Here is a 19,395-nt window from a genome sequence, read left to right as displayed (position 1 = left end):
AGCATACACACATAAATAAAATTAAATTTAAAAATAAAAGAACTTATCAAGAAGTGTGAGTCGGCTACCTAGGCTGCCCCAGAACCTTCAGTTGAATGGAAACAAAGTCCTGGCCTAAGAGGAGGCAGCTCTTCCTCTCTGCTTTTTCACACACCAAAACCTTCCCAGAATGTCCTGTTCTACCTCATGCTTCAAGCATGGAACGTCATCCAGCTACAAATGCTCTGCCATAATCCCAGCACACCCATCCCATCTGGAGCCCTCAGTCTTCATGGCAGTGTTTCCCTCAGGGGTGCATGCCAAGTAAATGGCAAAGCTTGTTTGCAGAAAAAATACGTAAGTAAATAAAAATGTAAACTAGCCGGCCGGTGGTGGCGCACGCCTTTAATCCAGCATCGGAGCAGAGCCAGCGATCTCTGTGAGTTCGAGCAGCCTGGACTACCAAGCGAGTTTCAGGAAAGGCGCAAAGCTACACAGAGAAACCCTGTCTCAAAAAAACCAAAAAAAAAAAAAAAAGTAAACTATTTAAATGTCCGACATTACCTGCCACCATTGCTACCGCTGTGGCTCCCGTTACTTTCACCCTAATCTGTGCCCCTCCCTTTGCAGCTTTTCTTCATGCTTTCCTAACTACTAACTCACTTCATCTTCATGGGCAGCTGACAGCATGTGAGTCTGTGTCCATCTTAGAAACGAAGAGAGAGACTAGAAAGGAATAGGTATCTTACTGAGTCAGTCAACAAGACTCCAAGCTAGCTCCTCCTAACTTATCATCTCCACCACACCACCCTGTAAATGAATACACACCAGAGAACTGATAGGCTAGGGCCGTGATGGTGGGATTAATCCTGAAGACTTGGAACAGATGTGTTCTTCAGTGGCCTCACAGTAACAACCGTGACCAAGAGAAAGCATCTAGAAGGGACATCCGGGACGCAGGCGCATGTGCACTAGCATATCTTGTGAGGGCAGAGTCTGGTTGGAACTTGGGGAGCTGGGACTTACTGGGGGGATTGGGGAGGAGCTACTGAGTTGCTCGTGCAGAAACACGCCTCCCCCAACCCCAGCACATGGAGAGCCAAGAGTGGGGAGGATAGGATCGGGGACAGTGTGCTGGATGGCTGAGCATGCCAGATTGGAGGACTAGAGAGGGAAAATTTTGAGAGTGAGTCAGGACTGTGAGATCTGCCTCCCTTTGCTATGTTCCTGACACAGTGTACGTTCAGGGGTTAGCCACAGCAGCTTTAAAACCCTGCCCTTCTGATTATGTTCCTATGGACCTGAGCAGGTCCATAATGTCTGTATATATTCTCACCTATAAAACAGGAATCAAGTTCCCTGCCCATATAGTCATAATGAGGAAATGTGACATTACTGATACAGAGGTTCTTTATAAACTATAAAGTGCTAGCCAAGTAAGTTGCACATTCGCTGAGCCATGGAAAGAACATCGGCATTTACAGCGACATGCATGTGGGCCCACTCAGGTCTCCATCTGGCCCAACCTCTACCCTAGCCTGACAAGACTCTTTCTTACAGGCTCCCCAGCCTCAGTCCTCAGCCACCCGACCAGCCACACACACCCTGGGGCTCACCTTCCCCAGTTTTCCTAGCTGCCTTCATTTTTCATTCTGTCGGACTCCATCTGCTTGGCCGTTTTTCTCTTCAGATATTATTAGAAATATCCAGAGTTATAATTGTTTAATGGTTGGCATTTCGCCTGTTTCACAGGGACCCCAGAGCAGGCCCACCCCAAACTCATGCCCTGGGTCTGGCAGAATTGACCAGGGACAGCTGTGCAGTGGAGTCTGCCTGGCATTATAAAGAGCTCTCTCCCAGGTGCATTATTAGAAAGGAAGGGGAAAGATGGCCCCAGGCGTAATTCAATTCCACATTCTCCATGGTAGTTTTTTTTATGCTGCACAGCCTAGCAATGTGCAGCTCCCAATGGGTTAGTATGCTACCCCAAAAGAACAGCCAAGAGCAGAACCTCACAAACATGATACCCTGCCTGAGGGGGCCATACCACCTGTCTGAGTAATGCTGGGTCCTTCTGCCTCCTCAGATAGACAAAGCCTGAGCCTGCTTCAGGCTTCCTCTGTTCTCAACATAGATTTTCACCTGCCAACTTTTGGAAGAATGTGGCTCTTCCAGCTGATCCCCTCTCAGCCCTGCTCCCATACATGCATGTTCACACATAGCATCCACAAAGTCTACTTCCACCGATTTACTACCTGAACTTGTCCCCAAATACCCTCACCCCTAGCTCCTTGTTTCTGTTGGCACCAGACTCCTCCTCAGACAGGCTTGGGGTTTCCTCCTTATCCCTGTGTTCAGGCCCATGAGGTCTCTGGAGCCCTTCTCCTAACCAGCCCTTCAGAGACTCCCAGCCAGCCAGTTAGAGCAGATTCCGATGGCAGCCCAGGGGAGCAATCAGGCCGTTTCCCCAGGCCCTCCTCTGGGAGCGGCTCCTGCAGCACAGGTGGCTAGTCTGGGTTCTTGAGTTTGCACTGCTCCGTCTGTTTCTAGAAGGTGAGGAAGACCACAAGCACGGGGCTGCAAGCCTTAGACAGGTGCTCCAGACTCAGCTGGCTCCTACCCATCCTTCTATTCGTGTATGTCATCACCCCCACCCCACCCCACCCCGCCACCCACTTCGTGCCGGCCACCTCTGCAGAGCCTGTCAGCCCCTGTGATCTGTCATTGGTCCTACAGCTGCTTTGAAGCTTAGCTGCATAACATTTGGGAGGTTGACTCCTCAAGGTTGGCAAGCACATCCCGAAGACTGTTGACTCCTTCTCCATTGAGTATGTTTCCAGGCCTTGTCCTCTGACATCTATCCTTTTCTTATTTTCCTCGACACTCTGGGGACCAGACCAGACACACACTTCCATCTGCAGACAGACCCAGACTGACATTGCACAGTGCTCTGTCCTCTTCCTGCTCCTAACCACTATGTTTCCATTAGCACAACCCAAATTGGTACTCGCTTCTTTTTTTTTTTTTTTTTTTTTTTTTTCCCCCAGAGCTGAGGACCGAACCCAGGACCTTGTGCTTGATAAGCAAGCACTCTACCACTGAGCTAAATCCCCAACCCCTGGTACTCACTTCTTAAAGCGACTGTATTGTGATTTTTTTTTTTTTAATAAAGGCAAGTTTTGGGAAATAAACAACTCTTAAACAAGTCTCTTTATCCATCTTCTGTTTCCTATTCCAGATAATGGAATTAAAAATTGTTTCCCTTCAGTGTTTCTATGGGTCTTGAGTAAATACATTGTTGGTAGTTTCCAGTTGTACCTAGTGTATAGGTGTTCAATAAATGACTCTTCTTCTGGTCCCACCTCATTTCACTCCCTGCTCTTCCACTTAAGGCCTGCTTCTCCCACTCCATAGCAGAGACTCAGCCTCCTCACCTTCACGCATAGCCCCTGAACACTTACTATTCTTGAAGAAGGGCTTCAAGGAACTTAGTACAGGTCTGTTCCACTCCTCACCCTCATCCCCTTCTAGAATCCAGAGTTGGCAAAGATGGACCCCAAGCTCTACACTAACCTTGATTGGCTTCCAGAAATGCTTTTGGCTCTGTTTCTACCTCTTAAACCACACAACAGAGCAGACCTTGGTTTCCCCAAATGAGGAAGAACCCAAATCTTATACTTCCCTGGGTCCCCAGATATCACCATAAAATTATTCTTCTTCTGTTTTCCCAGGTGAGTAGAGGGGTGACCAGCGAGAGTTAACGTTCCTCTCAGATTCTCCTTCACCAATCCCCAACCCCCTTCACCTCCATTCACCATCCACCCGCCTTTCGGTTTCCCTGGCAACGCTGAGTGCTCATCCTGGAAAACTTTATCCGAAATCTGCTCTGGGCAGCTTTCCAAATCCATGCTAACCTGATTAGGTGTCTCTAGGGGCCTTGCCAGCTAATCAGATTAGGCAGCACTAATGGTAGTGAGGACTTTGAGTGGGCGCAGAGCAGTAAAACATATTGTATACTTAGTGATAATTATCCTGCCTTTTGTGTCATTGATTTATCTGTCTCCCTCCCCATCCCGTGTTGTATGTTTGGCCCTAGCGATCCGGAGGAAGGAGAATGGCTGGTACGATGAGGAGCACCCTCTGGTCTTCCTTTTCTTGGGATCATCTGGAATAGGTAATCACAGCAGATCAGCCACTGGGGCAGGAGAGCTAGAGAAGCATCTGGCCTCAGCCTAACAACTCCAGAAACAGCTGCCCCGGACTACAGAGCCACCAGGAAAGAAGACCTGGACTTCTTCATGGTGCAGGGGTGCATCTGACCATCGGGGCCTGTTAGCTCTGGCCCAGCTACTGAGCATCCCTGTAGGCTCACCTCAGGGACAACTGACCCACCTTTACTGCCTGGCACATGAGCTGTACTCAGGGCAGCCTACCTTTGGGAAGCTCGGGAAAACTCCTGTGCACAGTGCACAGCAGAACTGATTGGGGTAGGGGAGTGGATGCTTTTCTAGTCAGTTGGGCTGTATTCTCTGAGATAATTCTCTACCTTTCCTCCACCCCTCCCTCCCTCCATGGTCTCAGTGGGTATCTCAGGGTCTAGCCACTACCTCTTCCCCTCCCAGCACCTTCATGGATCTGACTCTCCTCAGATCCCAAAGGTTGATAACCCTGATCATGAAGCTCTATGTACCACATAGTGGCTTTACCATCATTCTAGATTGGCCCTTCCAAACTACCACACTGGAGTTGGCCTCTTTTTCACAAGAAGATCTGTGGAGCCAGTGGGAAGTACTCTCTATCCTCTTCTAGCCTTTTCTTGGCTTGAGGTTTCCGGGTCTAGCTGAATGGCTGGACCGTGGGTGTTTAAGAGAGATGCAGGGCACTCCTAGAAGAGATGGGTTTGTGCTACGCTTCAAAGGATGAGTTGGCTTATGAGTCCTGCCTGCCGTCACTCTGGGGGTGCTGCTACAGAGAAAACTCCTGGTTTCATCACAGGAAAATTGGAAGGCAGTGTAGACTTTCATTGTGGTCCCACCGTCACCATCCATTCCCTGGGTGACCTTGGGAGAGCTTCTGACTCTCAGCTCCCTATCCACAGAAGGAGTACTTGTCGGTGTCCATGCATCCCTGTTGTTTGTTTGTTTGTTTGTTTGTTTAGAGGCAGGGTCTCTAGCTGCCCAGCTGCCCCTCGCTGTCTTGGAACTCACTGTGTAGATCCCCCTGCCTCTGCCTCCTGCATGCTGGGATCAGAGATGTGAGCTGCTGCCACTCCTGGCCCTAGTGTTCTTTCACTCCAGAGATTGTCATCTGGTCCTGATCCAACTCCTCTCCCTTATTCCTAGGGAAAACCGAGCTGGCCAAGCAGACTGCCAAGTATATGCACAAAGATGCCAAAAAGGTAAGGAATTAAGACCCAGCTCTCGTCTAGAAGCCAGAGAAACCATGCCATTCATGCTTGTTGTCCTGAAATCTAAGGAGCAGCCAGTCAAAAAGCTGGGCCCTGGCCCCAGAAGCAGGCCTCAGCTCTAGCCAGGAATTGTTCCAGGAATTAATGTTTTCATGCCTCAGTTTCTTCAGCTGTGAAATAGAAATGATCGTCCTTAGTCTACCTGAGTTAGGACTCTTAGGAGAACTAAATGAGATTCACCTGCACATAGCTGAGCACCTGGTCCATGCCAAGCATCTCGCTGGATGTACTCACAGCTAATACAGTATTTATTGAGGCCTTTGTCTGCAGGAGCTCAGGCTAGCTAGGTGTTCCAGGCAGGTGCCACAGGGAACCTTGGGAGGTACTGGAGCAAACAAATAGGAATGGTGTGGTGTCTGCTGCTTCTCTATCTAGCATGTGCCCTCAACTGGGACTGCTGTTCTGCTCCTTCCTGTAGCCCAAAGCCCTGGGTTCTCCCCAGCAAAGTCCATCCCTAGCTCCATTTATCCACACCTGGCTTTTAAAGGCCTTGGGTGACAGGAGATACTTTTGAGAAAGCATTCCTTATGATAGTACAAAATACTCAGTGAAGGCTAAGTATCTTCCCAACATTAAGGCTAAGTTCCCCATTTGCCAGGAGGTTGCCCTGGACTCCAGTGTGCCTGCCTGGTTTCATGGACATCTCCCCTCTTCCCCACCCCCTACAGGCAAAGAAGGGTTGCTTAGGCCCTTTCCAGCCAAGTAGCTTCAGCAGTCAAGTCCTGAACTCCTATTCCCTGTGGGCTGCCTGTTCCCTTGCCACCTCCCTGAGGATCCTTGGAGCCACAGAAACAAGAGGGGGTGCGGGCCCCTTCTGTGGATCAGCTGGCAGGAAACTTAAACCTTCCTGTCTCTGCCACAGCTGTGCTCAACCTCTGCAGACCCACTAGACAGGCAGGCAGGCAAGAAGAAGTGTGTGGCATGCTAATGTGCTCCAACCGAAGTAGCAGCTTTAGACAATTCATCAGGGTGGCAGCGATTGAAACAATTAGCACTCTGGAAAGGGCCATAAACTAGCAAGACTATTAGGAAAGATGCAGTTACGGGCAGGAACCACCTGATTAGGGATGAAGAATTCTGAGTGGTTTAATTTTAATACTGTCAGAAAGGTTAATATTTAATTACAAATTATAATCTCCTTACCCATGCCGTCTTAATATATCTTCATACACACTGGAAATAGGAGTGTATCTTGCTGCTGTAGAAAGAAGGGGCCCCATTAGAAGGCTGATGATGCGAGTATTTTTTAGGTGCTGCATCTAAATGGGAGACAGAATTCCCCCCCCCCCCCCGTCAGGGTGTCCCACAAGTGGGATGGTGTCTTCCATCAGTATACGCCTCCCTGAGAACGCAAGTGTCGCCATGGCCTGCCTACACCTGCTGTCTGACAGTGAGATGTGGTGTGCCAAGCTCCAGAGCCAGGGACCCTCGGCTGGAGTTCCAGTTCTGTTTTCTCCTGGCCCTAGGTAGCTCCTTACCTGCAAAATCAGCTTTCTTGTCTCAGGGCAGAGCTCTTCAGTTGTGTGTGAGGTTGTGGTAAGCATTAACTTGCTCAGGCTTCAACACACTGTCATAGGCCACTCCCTCACCTTTATCCTGCCCCACCTGCTGTATGTTCTTACGTGATCCTATGAGGAACTTAGCACAGTGCTAACTTAGATCTGCTCTTTGGTTGAGAAAACTGAAGCCTTGGAATAGCAAGAGGCTTGCCCGAGGTCATTTGGTAGGAGGATGTGCGAACCCAGAGTCCAGCCTTCCACTCTTTTCTTAGTACCGTTATTCTCAGCTGCTCTGGGGGAGGAGGCAGACATGTTGATTAATCTGTTTCACCGAGAAAGATGAGATGCATTAACAGGCCCCCCAAAACACTTACTAAATCATAGGTGATTCTTAAAACCCCTTATCTGCCCAGCCCCCTGTGCCAACTCGTTACAGAATATGTTGACATGAACATTGTCTGCCCATGGGGCATTCATGTTTGAAGCATGCTTTCAAAATCCAAGAGAACCCTGGACTGCAAGCTGACTAACCAGTGCTCCTGACACCTCCAGGACACTACATAAAGCAAAACGTGTTAGGTTTGAGCCCAACGTCACATGGGTCCTCTCAAGTGGGAGCTCTCTCCCGGTGTCTCCCAAGGTGGCTCATGAACTGAACTGAGCACTTGCTGGGAGTCCAGCTCTAGTCTGCTTCTCTGGGTTTTTTTTTACTGGTTTGTGAAGAAGTACTAATGCCTTACTGCCTCCCAAGACGGAATTATAGCTGCATGTTTTTCTAGCAGGTCCATTTGTGGGCTCCTTGGTTTTTAATCCCCTCAGCTTCTGTACTGTTTCTCCCCAACTGGACCCCCTTGTTAACTCTGAGTTGGTAGTCCTTGAGGAAGAACCTTTGTTCTGTGATGGTATCATAAGGTCAGCTACTGGAGCCCAAAAGACTGTGGAGTCTTAGTGGCAGTGTGGTTACAGGTTAAGAGCAAGTATTTGGTGGAATTGGCTGGGGCCGTGGTTTCACCAGTTTTCTAAGTAGTGGGTTCCGTGATGCTGTCTACCCCATTAGACTACTGAGACCGTGATGTCAAATGTACTCCATTACTCACAGTGTTACTTATCACCCAGAATGCACGGTCAGCACATGCTGGACGAGCCCTTGGGTGCTGTTGTCTCACTCTGTACACAACCCCAAGTTAAAGTCACACGTAACCAGCCAGGTAGGGTCAGCACAGATACCTTATAAGAAAAAACGGGGAGGCGATCATAGCTGTGTACTATAGAGGAAAACACGGGGACATAGGCCTCCCGCAGCCTCGCAAAGTTGAGGAGCACTGTGGAGCCTGTCCTTCATCTCTGCCATCTGCACTGGGGGTGCTGACCTTGGCCGTGCCTGCCTGCTCCACTCAAACAGCTGCTCCTCAAGGACACATGAGGAAGGGAGGGGAGTGGGAGCTACAGGTAATGTGGTAAGGAGACCAGTAGAAGCTACCTGAGGGAAGGGACACCTGAATCATTTAGAAAGGCAGAGATGTGATTTGGACTTTCTAAGGTAGAAAATGGAGGTATCTTGTGGGAGAGTAAGTAAAAACTAGGAAAATGTGGACTTCTGAGAATGTGACAGACATCTCAAGCTGCTGTGACCTGAAGGCCAGGATAGTTGAGGGCTCTGGCCTGGGCCCTTCCTGCCTCCTGTCTCTCGTTGACATACTCTTGTTTTTTTCCATGTAGGGCTTCATCCGGCTTGACATGTCTGAGTTCCAGGAGCGACACGAGGTGGGATGGTCTACTTTGGTGTTTTGTATGATATGTCACCTGGGCCTTCAGGCTTCCAGAAATTCCAGCAGCCCTAGGATTTATCCTGGGGGGGCGGGGGCGGGGTATACACACAGTAGTCACTGATGTGCTCTTTATAAAATTTGCTCTGAAGAAACTGATCCATCTGCTCTCCCATCATGGCTGGATTCCTGACCTGTAGCTGACTGTCCTTGCTGAGACTGGCCCTCTTAATACTGTATGCAGCCATCTTCCCACACTGGCCCCATATTGTAGGCTAAAAACACAAAAAGAAGCCAGGTGGTGGCACACGCCTTTAATCCCAGCACTCAGGAGGCAGAGGCAGGCGGATCTCTGAGTATAAGGCCAGCCTGGTCTACAGAGCAATACAAGGCTATACAAAGAACCCCTGTCTCAGTGGGGGGGGGGGGGCGAAGACCTTCCTAACATGTTCTTGCCCTACACCAGGTAGCCAAGTTTATTGGGTCTCCGCCAGGCTACATCGGCCATGAGGAAGGTGGCCAGCTGACCAAGAAGCTGAAGCAGTGCCCCAATGCAGTAGTCCTCTTCGATGAAGTGGACAAGGCCCATCCAGATGTGCTCACCATTATGCTGCAGCTGTTTGATGAGGTAAAGCAGCCTGAGCCAAGATGGAGTAGTAGGCACACAGCATTGAGGGGGCTGCGGGAGATAGGAGCCAGGGCCCAGAGCCTGGCTGGTTGATCCTCTGTTTACTGCTCCCCTCCTCCCATCTATATCAGGTACTTGGAAAACGTGACGCCATCCCCTCTCTGGGCAGGGCCCAGGTGAGGCACTTGAAGGGAAACCAGCTAGACTGCATGGTCTCCCAGGCTGCCTTCTAGAGGTGCCATGGGGTAGGGGAGGGAGGCAGGAATGTTAGGTCTAGCCCTGCTCCTTACTGACTTTGTGACCATCACTCCTCATCTCTAGATATCAGTGACAAACAAGGAGGTTGCAGTCCTGTGTGTGTGTGTGTGTGTGTGTGTGTGTGTGTGTGTGTGTGTGTGTGTGTGCTCGCGTGTGTGCTGCCTACAGAGGCCAGAAGAGGGCATCAGATGACCCAGGGCCGGAGTTACAGATGGTAACTACCATGTGAGTTCTGGGAATCAAACCTAGGTCCTCTGGACAAGCAGCCAGTGCTCTGAACTGCTGAGCCAGCTTTCCAGGCCTGCACGAGTTCTTTTTAAATTCCAACCACATTATTACTAATGAAATGATATTACTGGTGTTCATGGTGCCCATCTCCCTACAAAAGGGCAGTCCCCTCCAAACAGACAAGATGAGCTATAGATGAGAACTTGCTTTCCTCAGTGCATTTGATGTGGCCCTCTAGTAAAGATTTAACCAACATCACTGCTGGTACTGTGATAGGCAGGAAGAAGTTAGCTCATTTTTTTACAGACAAAAATACCAAAGTTCAGAGAAGGTATAAACGAAAACTGCGCTACAGAGCTTCTGTGAAAAACAGGGTTGAAGCCGGGCAGTGGTGGCGCACGCCTTTAATCATAGCACTTGGGAGGCAGAGGCAGGTGGATCTCTGAGTTCGAAGCCAGCCTGGTCTACAGAGTGAGTTCTAGATCAGCCAGGTCTGTTAAACAGAGAAACCTTATCTCGGGGGTGGGGTGGGTGGGGGACGAGGGTTGGACTGTGGACACATGTGATCCTGAGCCAGCTCTCCTCTGTACCTTGTCTCCTGAGCCCAAGTGGTGACTGGTCCTCATAGCCGAGGACAGGCTCCACCTGTTCCAGAGTCCCTGCCCTTCCAGTAGACTGTGAGGACCAAGGGCTGAGTGGAGATGAGGACCTTTTCTCTCGCTAAGAGCGTACTAGCTAGCACCATGTCTTGGTCTCGTCCAGCTTTGGGGAAATGAAGATTTGTTTTGCTTCCCATGTCACATGAGACACAAGGAGAGACTCTCCGAGAGCAAGTAAAAGTTTAGGCCCCAAGTCACAGGATCCAAATGTCCCCAGCAGCTGCACCAGCCTTTCCATCCGGCCCAGAGTTGCCTTTCCCCGGTGCGCTGGCTGCCTCTTCCCAGTCAGCTGGCCTGAGAGGAGGAAGGCCAGTCACACGTGTACTCGGGGCCTGTCGGTCGGATTCGGGAGCTCGGCTGTGGATCACACCCACCCCTGCCGACTGAGCTACCTAGGAAGTGGGTAGAAAGGGGGCAGGTACTATTTGGAGATTTTGTACTTTGTGTGCTACCACAGACCATTCTAAGGAATGCACACATATCAATTCTTCCCATCCTCACAGTGACACAGAGGTAAAGGTGCTTAGCCCAGGGAGGTCATTCCAAAGCTTGCAGGCTACATGACTGCCATTGTCTAGGGCAAGAAGGAGGCCAATCTGTAAGGAAGCATTTGAGGAGAGGAGAGCACAGCTCAGGGGGGCGAGCTGGCAGCCTGTTTGGCCTCTGGCCTTCCTACACAGATTCACATGGTGGCCTTCCTGGCCCCAAGAGAGGTAAAGTGGCTGCTGACAATCAGCCAACTAGCGCATGCTAATACCTCCCATGAAAGCCAGTCCACCTCTGTCCTGCCGCAGGGTTCCACTGCAGGCCTTTTAGGAAGCTGATACTAATCCCTTCCTCCACCATGCAGCCCAGCCTGCGGGTTTTTGACGCTCTTTTTACTCAGCCAGGGTTAAAGCTGTGCTTGCTGAGGGTGGGACTGTGACTGGAGCACCTCAGTCATTGCCCCAAGCCCTCCAAGCCAGAAAATGCTCTGCTGACTAACTGTAATTGTGGGTTTTTGAGGTGGGGTTTCTCTGTGTAGTCCTGGCTGTCCTGGACTCGCTCTGTAGACCAGGCTGATCTCAAACTCAGAGACCCACCTGTCTCTGCCTCGCAAGTGCTGGGATGAAATGTGTGTGCGAGCTTGTGTTTATGAGGGGAACGCAGAGAAGGGCTGCGAGAGGAAAGCTGACACTGCAGAGCCCCAGGGATCTGCCGCTCTTTCCAGTGCTGTCAGACAGGAAGCAGGAGCAGAGTGGGACAGATGAGGTCGCCAAGAGACACGCAGCTAGGAAGGAGGCTCAGAGGTAGAGCACTTGCCTAGCATGCCGCAGGTCCTGGGCTCCATCCTGCGTGCGCGCACACGCATGCACACACACACACACACACACACACACACCAAATAATATTTAAAGCAGGCAAAGGATATAGATTTATCCTACAGGGAATAAGGAACACTTGAAAGATCTTTAAGCAACAGGGTTAGATTTTCACTCTATAAAGACCCTGAAGGCAGGTCTGCATAGGATGCCTAACAGGAGGAGACCCAGTGAGGAGAGACCTGAAGAATCCATCTGTAGCTGCAGCAGCTTGGTCTAAAGCAGGTTCTGTGGGATGCAGAGAACCCCTAGACATTTGCCTGTGAGGAGAGGGAGGTGCCCACATGAGCCGATTTCTGGCCAGGGTAATCAAATAGCTGAGCCATGAGCTAAAGCAAGGAAACCTGCAGGTCAGGCAGCAGATACAGACCCCATCTGTAGGAAGATGCACCTGGGGAATGGCAGTTGCTGAGGACGTGATGCCTGTGAATCAGGCCATGGATACTCCAGAACTTAGGAAAGCCCTGGCCAGAAGTCACAATCATGATTCTTTGAGCACAGAGGCTAACAGAGGCCTCCAAGGGGATGGGTGCCACGTCGATCTAAGCAGGGTTCTGTGGCACAGAACCAGTGAGGGACTGAACTGCAAGCCTGGCACAGATCAGAGAAGGTTCAAAGAGGGAGTCCCTGCAGTGATGGGCAATCCACAGTGTGTATTGTAGCTCGTGTGTTTATTCATGAAGCATTGTGCAGGACAGAAGGGGCACAGCCTGGGTGTTCATGATGAGCTGAGTGGACAGGACACCTGAGGTAGCTGCTATGCTGGGGGAAGTAACGAGTGCCGCAGTTAGAGGGGCACGTGATTCAGACTTTGGGGTGATGGAAGTCCGTGAACCATGATTGCACTGAGAAGATCAAGACTTCTGTGGCTGTCACCAAAGCACCATGAATACTAGGGTTATCTCCAGTGGATACAGCACTTATAGCCCAGTGTAGAAATCCCAGAAAAGCCTGGTCCCTTGGAAACTATCTCCTCCTCTCATTAAGTACTCATAAGGATTTGAACCCTAAGTATTGGCAGGGCAGACAGGCAGCCCATCAGCCTGGGGTGAGATTTGCACCCCACCCAGCCAGGACAGCTGACAAGGACAGCTTCATCTTTGGAACGCATCTTACTTGCCATGGAAACAGGGGAATGTGAAAGTGACCCTTGGGGTCAGTTGTGAACTGCTCCTGCTCCCTGCGTCCACCTAGGACCATCCTGAGGCCCAGTTAGGAGTAGCGCTTTGGTCTGTCCCCTTGAAAGTGCTTTGTTATTGCTTTGTCCAGGTTATTGCTTTGTCCAGGAGAGCAGTGCATGGACCCAGTCCTCAGAAGCAGGTGTGGAACACGCAAAGTGAAGGGCCGTGTGCACATGCTTGGTCCTTGTCACACAAGCACCCAGACTTGGCTCCAAGTTCAAGCTCTTCCCCACTGATTCTGTTGTGTTAGAGCCAGTGAACAGGGGCAAGAGCAGAGAGCGAGCGCAAGGGCTGCCCTGCTTCCCTTTTCCACACCAAAGCAAGGACAGCAGGGTGACCCACTCCAAAACGCAGAGGGCTGTGCCCCTTTGGAAGGAGGGCCAGGCAAAACAAGCCTGGAAAGTATGCCCAGCACTGGGGATTCTTGCCTCTGCCTGGATTTAGAAGCAAAGACTACCCTGCTTCATTCCAGTGCCATCAAGGAAGGGGAAAGAAAGTTTGACCTAAGCATGGTGACAAGTTTAGGCAAGGGCAGGAGCCACCGTGGTTTGGTGATCTGTCCCCAGGGCCATGTTCTCTAGCTCTGTCACACCTCAGATAACCTCAGGCAAAGATTATCTCCCTCTTCCTCACACTTGTCTCCAGGAAGAAGCAAAGGATTCAAACTAAGTTTGGCCTAGAAGGAAAGCCGGTGAGGAAAGCATGAGGCACCCTTGGGATGCTCTCTGCCCGGTGCAGAGAGAAGGCAGAGCTCTGGAGTCAGTTCGTCTCTCTTGTCCTGTATTCTAGATGCAGGACTATAAACAGGTTGCTAATCTCCAAGCTTGAGTTCTTTGTGGTTGTAAAGATTCAAGCAATCATGCCAGGTGGTGGTGGTGCACGCCTTTAGTCCCAGCAAAGCCAGGTGGATCTCTGTGAGTTCAAGGCCAGCCTGGTCTAAAGGGCAAGATGCAGGACAGGCACCAAAACTACGCAGAGAAACCCTATCTCAAAAAAAATCAGCAATCAGCAAGTGAGTGCTGGACGCCTGGGCCAGACACTGGCCCTGACAGTGATGAGCAGCCTGGCCTCTGCCCAGAGGAGCTCCGTTCTGGCAGATGGATGCAGTAGAGCACTGTGGTGACAGAAGGGGTACCCTTGCCACTCCACTGATTGCTCTCAGCGAGGCCCTGCTCACTGCTGTCAGCTGTCCGTTGTTGGTGTACAGATGACCTGGAGGCTTGCTGTATGACCAGGCCTCTGCGCCCTTCACCTGGTTCCGTTTCTTCCATTTGTTCCTATTCTTTGGCGTACCTGTCCCTAGGAGAGATGGCTTCCTCAGTGTCACTTCTGGAAAGAACTAAGCATTCCAAGAAAATTTCCTAAAGTGCCTAAAGGAAGAACCTCACCATCTCTCACTCTTTGCCAGGATAGAGGATGGCTCCAAAGGTAGAAGCTGAACCTGGTGGCACACACCTGTAATACCAACACTAGGGAGATGGAGGCAGGACGATCAAGAGTTCAAGATCAGCCGGGCGGTGGTGGCGCACGCCTTTAATCCCAGCACTCGGAGCAGAGAGCGATCTCTGAGTTCGACCAGCCTGGCTACCAAGTGAGTCCAGGAAAAGCGCAAAGTACACAGAGAAACCCTGTCTCAAAAAAAAAAAAAAAAAAAAAAAAAAAGAGTTCAAGATCGTCATCAGCTACGCAAGAAGTATGAAGCTAGGCTTGCCTACATGGGACCCTGTCTCATTAAATAAGAGATGGATAGGAAGGTAGAGAGAGATAAAAAGCTAGAGAGGCAAAGGCTAAGAGTGCTTGCTTTTCAGCTCCTAGCAGCCATGTCATGTGGCTCACAGCCACCTGTAACTCCAGCTCCCAAAGATCTAGTGCCCTCTTGACTTCTACAGGTACCCACACATGCATAGTATATACTATACATCAAAAAGAGCCAGGCACAGTGGAGCATGCCTTTAATCCCAGCAAATGGATCTCTGTGAGTTTGAGGCCAACTTGGTCCACATAGTGAGTTCCAGAGCTACATATTGTCATGAGAGAGAGAGAGAGAGAGGAGAGAGGAGAGAGAAGAGAGGGAAAGAGGAAGAAAGAAAGAGAGAGAAAGAAAAAGAAGAAAGGAAAGAAAGAGAGAGAGAAAGGAAGGAAGGAAGGAAAGAAAGAAGATATAGAAATGAGCGCTGTCTAACTTTATCGGACATCGTTAGCCACAGGAATAACAGCTGCCTGACCCTTTGCCCAGCACGGCTTCCTGAAGCTCTTCCACCAGTGACCTCTTCTGGTCCTCATATTCAACTCTAAGATTCCCTCCTTGCACTTCCACACTTCCCTCCCAGGCCTCCCTTCATCGTCGTTTGTTTCCTGGTCTCACCCACCCGATAGACCAGGATCATGACGAGGCTCAGAGAATTACTACCCAGAGTAGACCTCCAAAGGAAGTGTGCTTGGTTGGGAGTCAGACTGGCCACTGGAAACCGGGAATGCTAGGTGCCCTGAGGTTCCAAAGCAGGTGCACCTCCCCTGGAGGCCTCAGTTGGTAAAGCCATTGTCAGGATGTGGTATGTCTGGCATCCCTCTGCTCAGAGAGCTTAGAGTAGGAGGCACCAGCACAGGGCTTTGGGAAACAGCTGTCTGATGGAGCCTACCCAGCTACCACCTCTTAAACATCCCATCCCTCATCCTTACCAGGGCCGCCTGACAGATGGCAAGGGGAAGACCATTGATTGCAAGGATGCCATCTTCATCATGACTTCCAATGTAGCCAGTGATGAGATCGCCCAGCATGCACTACAGCTGAGGCAGGAAGCTTTGGAGATGAGCCGAAATCGAATTGCCGAGAACCTTGGTATGATGTGTGGCCTGGGGTGTCCAGGGAGGTGATCTGACCACTGGCATGCCTAGGGACAGAAATGGAATTGGGATCCTTAGAGCAGAAAGTGGGTATCATCCCAGAGAGTAGCCTGGGCCCACTGGTTTACAGGATGGCTTCAGACCTGCCACCCAGGCCTAGGGACTAGAGAGATACACACTCAACAGAAATTCTGAGGAGACATCAGGTCAGACATTATGGCCTCACGTATAAGGGTCTTAGAGATGGCATCAGAGAGAGGCTGCAGCTGCCTTTCTCCTCAGGGGAGCCAGCCCTTGAGCCTCTTCGCTGCGTCAGAGCTCAGGTCTTGATCCTGAGTCTTCTGCCTCAACCCAACCAAACCTGAGCTTGTGGTTTGTGGCATCTGCCAGCCAAAGGGCCTCAGAAGTTAGCGGACGCACTCAAGACAAGGCCCAGGACCTTAGACTGGCTACATGCACCCAACAGCAAGCCCGGGGCTCTTCCATGGGGCTGACAGAGCCCCAGAGGTCCTGAGTGTGATGGGTAATACTTTACAATCTGTCTTGACAGGTGATGTCCAGATTAGTGACAAGATCACCATCTCAAAGAACTTTAAGGAGAATGTGATCCGCCCCATCCTGAAAGTGAGTGTTTCGTTTGGCCTCCTGCTGGGGCTTGGGGACAGAGGAACCCCTCCAGAAATATGGAAGTCCTTATCTTCCCCATTGTCCAGAAACTTCCCCCACCATCACTGAGTGCCTCCACTTTTAACCTGGCTCTGCAGGCTCACTTCCGGAGAGATGAGTTTCTGGGGCGGATCAATGAGATCGTCTACTTCCTCCCTTTCTGCCACTCAGAGCTCATTCAGCTGGTCAACAAGGAACTGAACTTCTGGGCCAAGAGAGTAAGAGAACTGACTGCCCATGGGTGGGGGGATAAGAGATCTGGAACTCTTAAAATGATTCCTGCCCTTAAAGGTGGTGTGTGGCCAGTGGTCCTGTATGTGCCTAGAGCTGGAAGGTACTAGGCAACATGCAGACAGGCCTCTCTCTGACCTACCTCAGGCCAAGCAGAGGCACAACATCACACTCCTGTGGGACCGAGAGGTGGCAGATGTGTTGGTTGATGGCTACAATGTCCACTATGGCGCCCGCTCCATCAAGCATGAGGTGAGCACATAGACCTGAGACCAGCATGGTATCTCTACACCTTCCTCCGTGCTGCCCCCAGCCCCAACTTTCAGGCTCAGGTGGTCTCCATGTAGTTCAGCCGCTGGAATTGTCCACACCAACAGTGAACAGAAGCCCCTTCAGAACTAAAAATAAAAGGTGATCAATTAAAACTAGTTTCTAGCGAGGCAATAGGGTACACGCCTTTAATCCCAGCACTCGGGAGGCAGAGGCAGGCTGATCTCTGAGTTTGAGGCCAGCCTGGTCTACAGAGCAAGATCCAGGACAGCTAGGGATACAGGGAGAAACTTTGTCTCAAAAAACAAAACACAACACTAGTCTCTAAGTGGGGTGAATAAGTGAACCCTCATTAGAAGGACCTGGGCTGAGAGACTCAAGAACTAACATCATGGAGCCTTTAGCAGTAACTGGTGAGCTGGTTGCCATTAAGCCCAATTTGCAAGTGAAAACTGAGGTTCCGAGGGTTCTGACTTGCCCAAACAGTAAGTGACAGAGGCCAGCTCCTGGTTCAAGCTGTATGTCAGGTGCAGGCCAAGGCAGTAACAGCCATGTCACCTTCCACTACCTGCAGGTAGAGCGCCGTGTGGTAAACCAGCTGGCAGCAGCCTATGAGCAAGACCTTCTACCAGGGGGCTGCACCCTGCGCATCACCGTGGAAGACTCGGACAAGCACCTTCTCAAGAGCCCTGAGCTGCCCTCACCCGAAGCTGAGAAGCGTCCACCACCCACACTGCGTCTGGAGATCATTGATAAGGACAGCAAGACCCGCAAACTGGACATCCGGGCACCACTCCACCCTGAGAAGGTGTGCTACACCATCTAGCATCCACCTGCCTGTATGTACCCTGAACATCTAATAAAGGCCCCTTGCTGTGGCATGGCAACTGACCTACCGTCCCCTTATGACTCCCCAAGGCCTGGTGCCCTCCCCTGCCTTCTGGGTTGTGAGGTTCATAGTCTGTTATGATCTCCAAGGCACAGAACAGGAAGGCCTGGTCTGCCCTGGGTGTGGACTCAATTCCACGCCATCACTAGAACATGAACATGTTGCCAGAAGCTCCGAAGCATGGCAACAGCAAACAAGGCTGGCTGGAAGAAGACAGGGACCAGGCTGTGGCATGCCACCTCTGCTTGTACTAATGCAGCTCATCCCCATGGTGTCCCCATGGAGTGGAGGAAGGCAAGAGCCCCAAGCATGGCGGCTCAGTAGTTTATTCTGCAGCTGCCTCTTTCCCACGCCCTACAAGTCTTTATCATAACCACCCTGGAGTCAAGCCTCACGACTAAGCCAGTGTAGGGCACCCATAGGTCTGAGTGGTTCCTTTTCCTGCCTTCCTCTGGGATGGAACCATGATCCCTGGTGACCAAACTCTCAGCTCTGAGGAGGGCTCATTCAGCAGGCTGGCAATACAGGTACTAGAAAACTATATGGGAGCAAGGTTGGGGAAGGACTCCATGCAGGTGGACATGGAGTGTGCCTCAGCCATCCCTTAACTGCTCCCCCAGGCAGGTGAGTCCGGAATGCGCCTGCTGATAACTCAGCATGGCGTGCCCATTATGGACAGCTGGGCAGGATACAGCACACCTGGCAGTCCCTGTGCATCATCTGCAGAAGCCACCAGTTGCCACTGTTACCTACAGAGTTTGAGTAGACCCTCCTGCGCGTTAACTAGCTTCTGTCAGGTTGCAGAGATGGCGCTGAAGGCAGTGAGTGCCGTGGGTCATAGAAGAATGCCATGACAAGATGGTCAAGCCAGGCATGATCACAGCTCTGGGTGGCACCACCTAGCCTCTGTCCGGCAGCCTGATGCTCTCTACCTCAATAATTGTGTTCTCTTTTTTATTTTGAAGTTGTTTAGACTTAGAAAATTATCCTCCCCAAAAAAGGTAAAACTCTCATACCTTTCCCCAGCCTCTCCTAATGTCATACTCATAAAACCTTGGGTGATGGCAAAACCAGGACCAGGAAATGGGCGTTGCCACATGCTCCTGCCCATCTGCCAGCATCTGGAGTTCACCAGCCTTCCTCTGGTGTCCTTGTCCAGCTCCAGGACCTGCCTGGAAACCCCACATTGCACTTGCTTTCCATTGCCTTCCCCTCTCTCTGCCTGAGGCGGTTTCTGTGTCCTCGCCCTTCTTCGATCTGGACATTTAAAGAGTCCTTCAGCTTGAATTTGTCTAACGTTGTCACTGATGAGACAGGTCTGCATTCTTGGCAAGGTGACCACAGAAGCCATCTGCCCTGCTGCCTCCCGGCACTGGCCTGTTAACTGTAATCATGAGGTAGGGTTGTCTGTATAACATTCTCTCGACTGGAAAATTGTCAACTTTCAGGCTGGGGTATAGCTCAGCAGT

At 50.9% G+C, this 19,395-nt stretch overlaps 1 protein-coding gene across 2 annotated transcripts in view; it reads left to right on the top strand.

Annotated features, from left to right (window-relative positions):
• Window positions 1–17,928, top strand: part of Clpb (caseinolytic mitochondrial matrix peptidase chaperone subunit B) — a 126,909-nt gene extending 108,981 nt beyond the window's left edge. For both annotated transcript variants that reach the window (XM_028889025.2, XM_028889024.2), the window contains 9 exons: window positions 4,076–4,153; window positions 5,322–5,377; window positions 8,665–8,709; window positions 9,178–9,339; window positions 15,709–15,865; window positions 16,421–16,494; window positions 16,635–16,754; window positions 16,915–17,019; window positions 17,612–17,928. In XM_028889025.2, coding sequence (XP_028744858.1) covers window positions 4,076–4,153; window positions 5,322–5,377; window positions 8,665–8,709; window positions 9,178–9,339; window positions 15,709–15,865; window positions 16,421–16,494; window positions 16,635–16,754; window positions 16,915–17,019; window positions 17,612–17,863 — 1,049 coding nt within the window. In that variant the 3' untranslated portion in view covers window positions 17,864–17,928. The remainder of the gene's footprint in view (window positions 1–4,075; window positions 4,154–5,321; window positions 5,378–8,664; window positions 8,710–9,177; window positions 9,340–15,708; window positions 15,866–16,420; window positions 16,495–16,634; window positions 16,755–16,914; window positions 17,020–17,611) is intronic.
• Window positions 17,929–19,395: the final 1,467 nt, after the last annotated feature.

The sequence above is a fragment of the Peromyscus leucopus genome, chromosome 1 (genome assembly GCF_004664715.2).
Source record: "Peromyscus leucopus breed LL Stock chromosome 1, UCI_PerLeu_2.1, whole genome shotgun sequence".
Lineage (NCBI taxonomy): Eukaryota > Metazoa > Chordata > Mammalia > Rodentia > Cricetidae > Peromyscus > Peromyscus leucopus.
The sequence above is the reverse complement of the archived record's forward strand: the minus strand, read 5'-3'. Positions and strand labels throughout refer to the sequence as shown.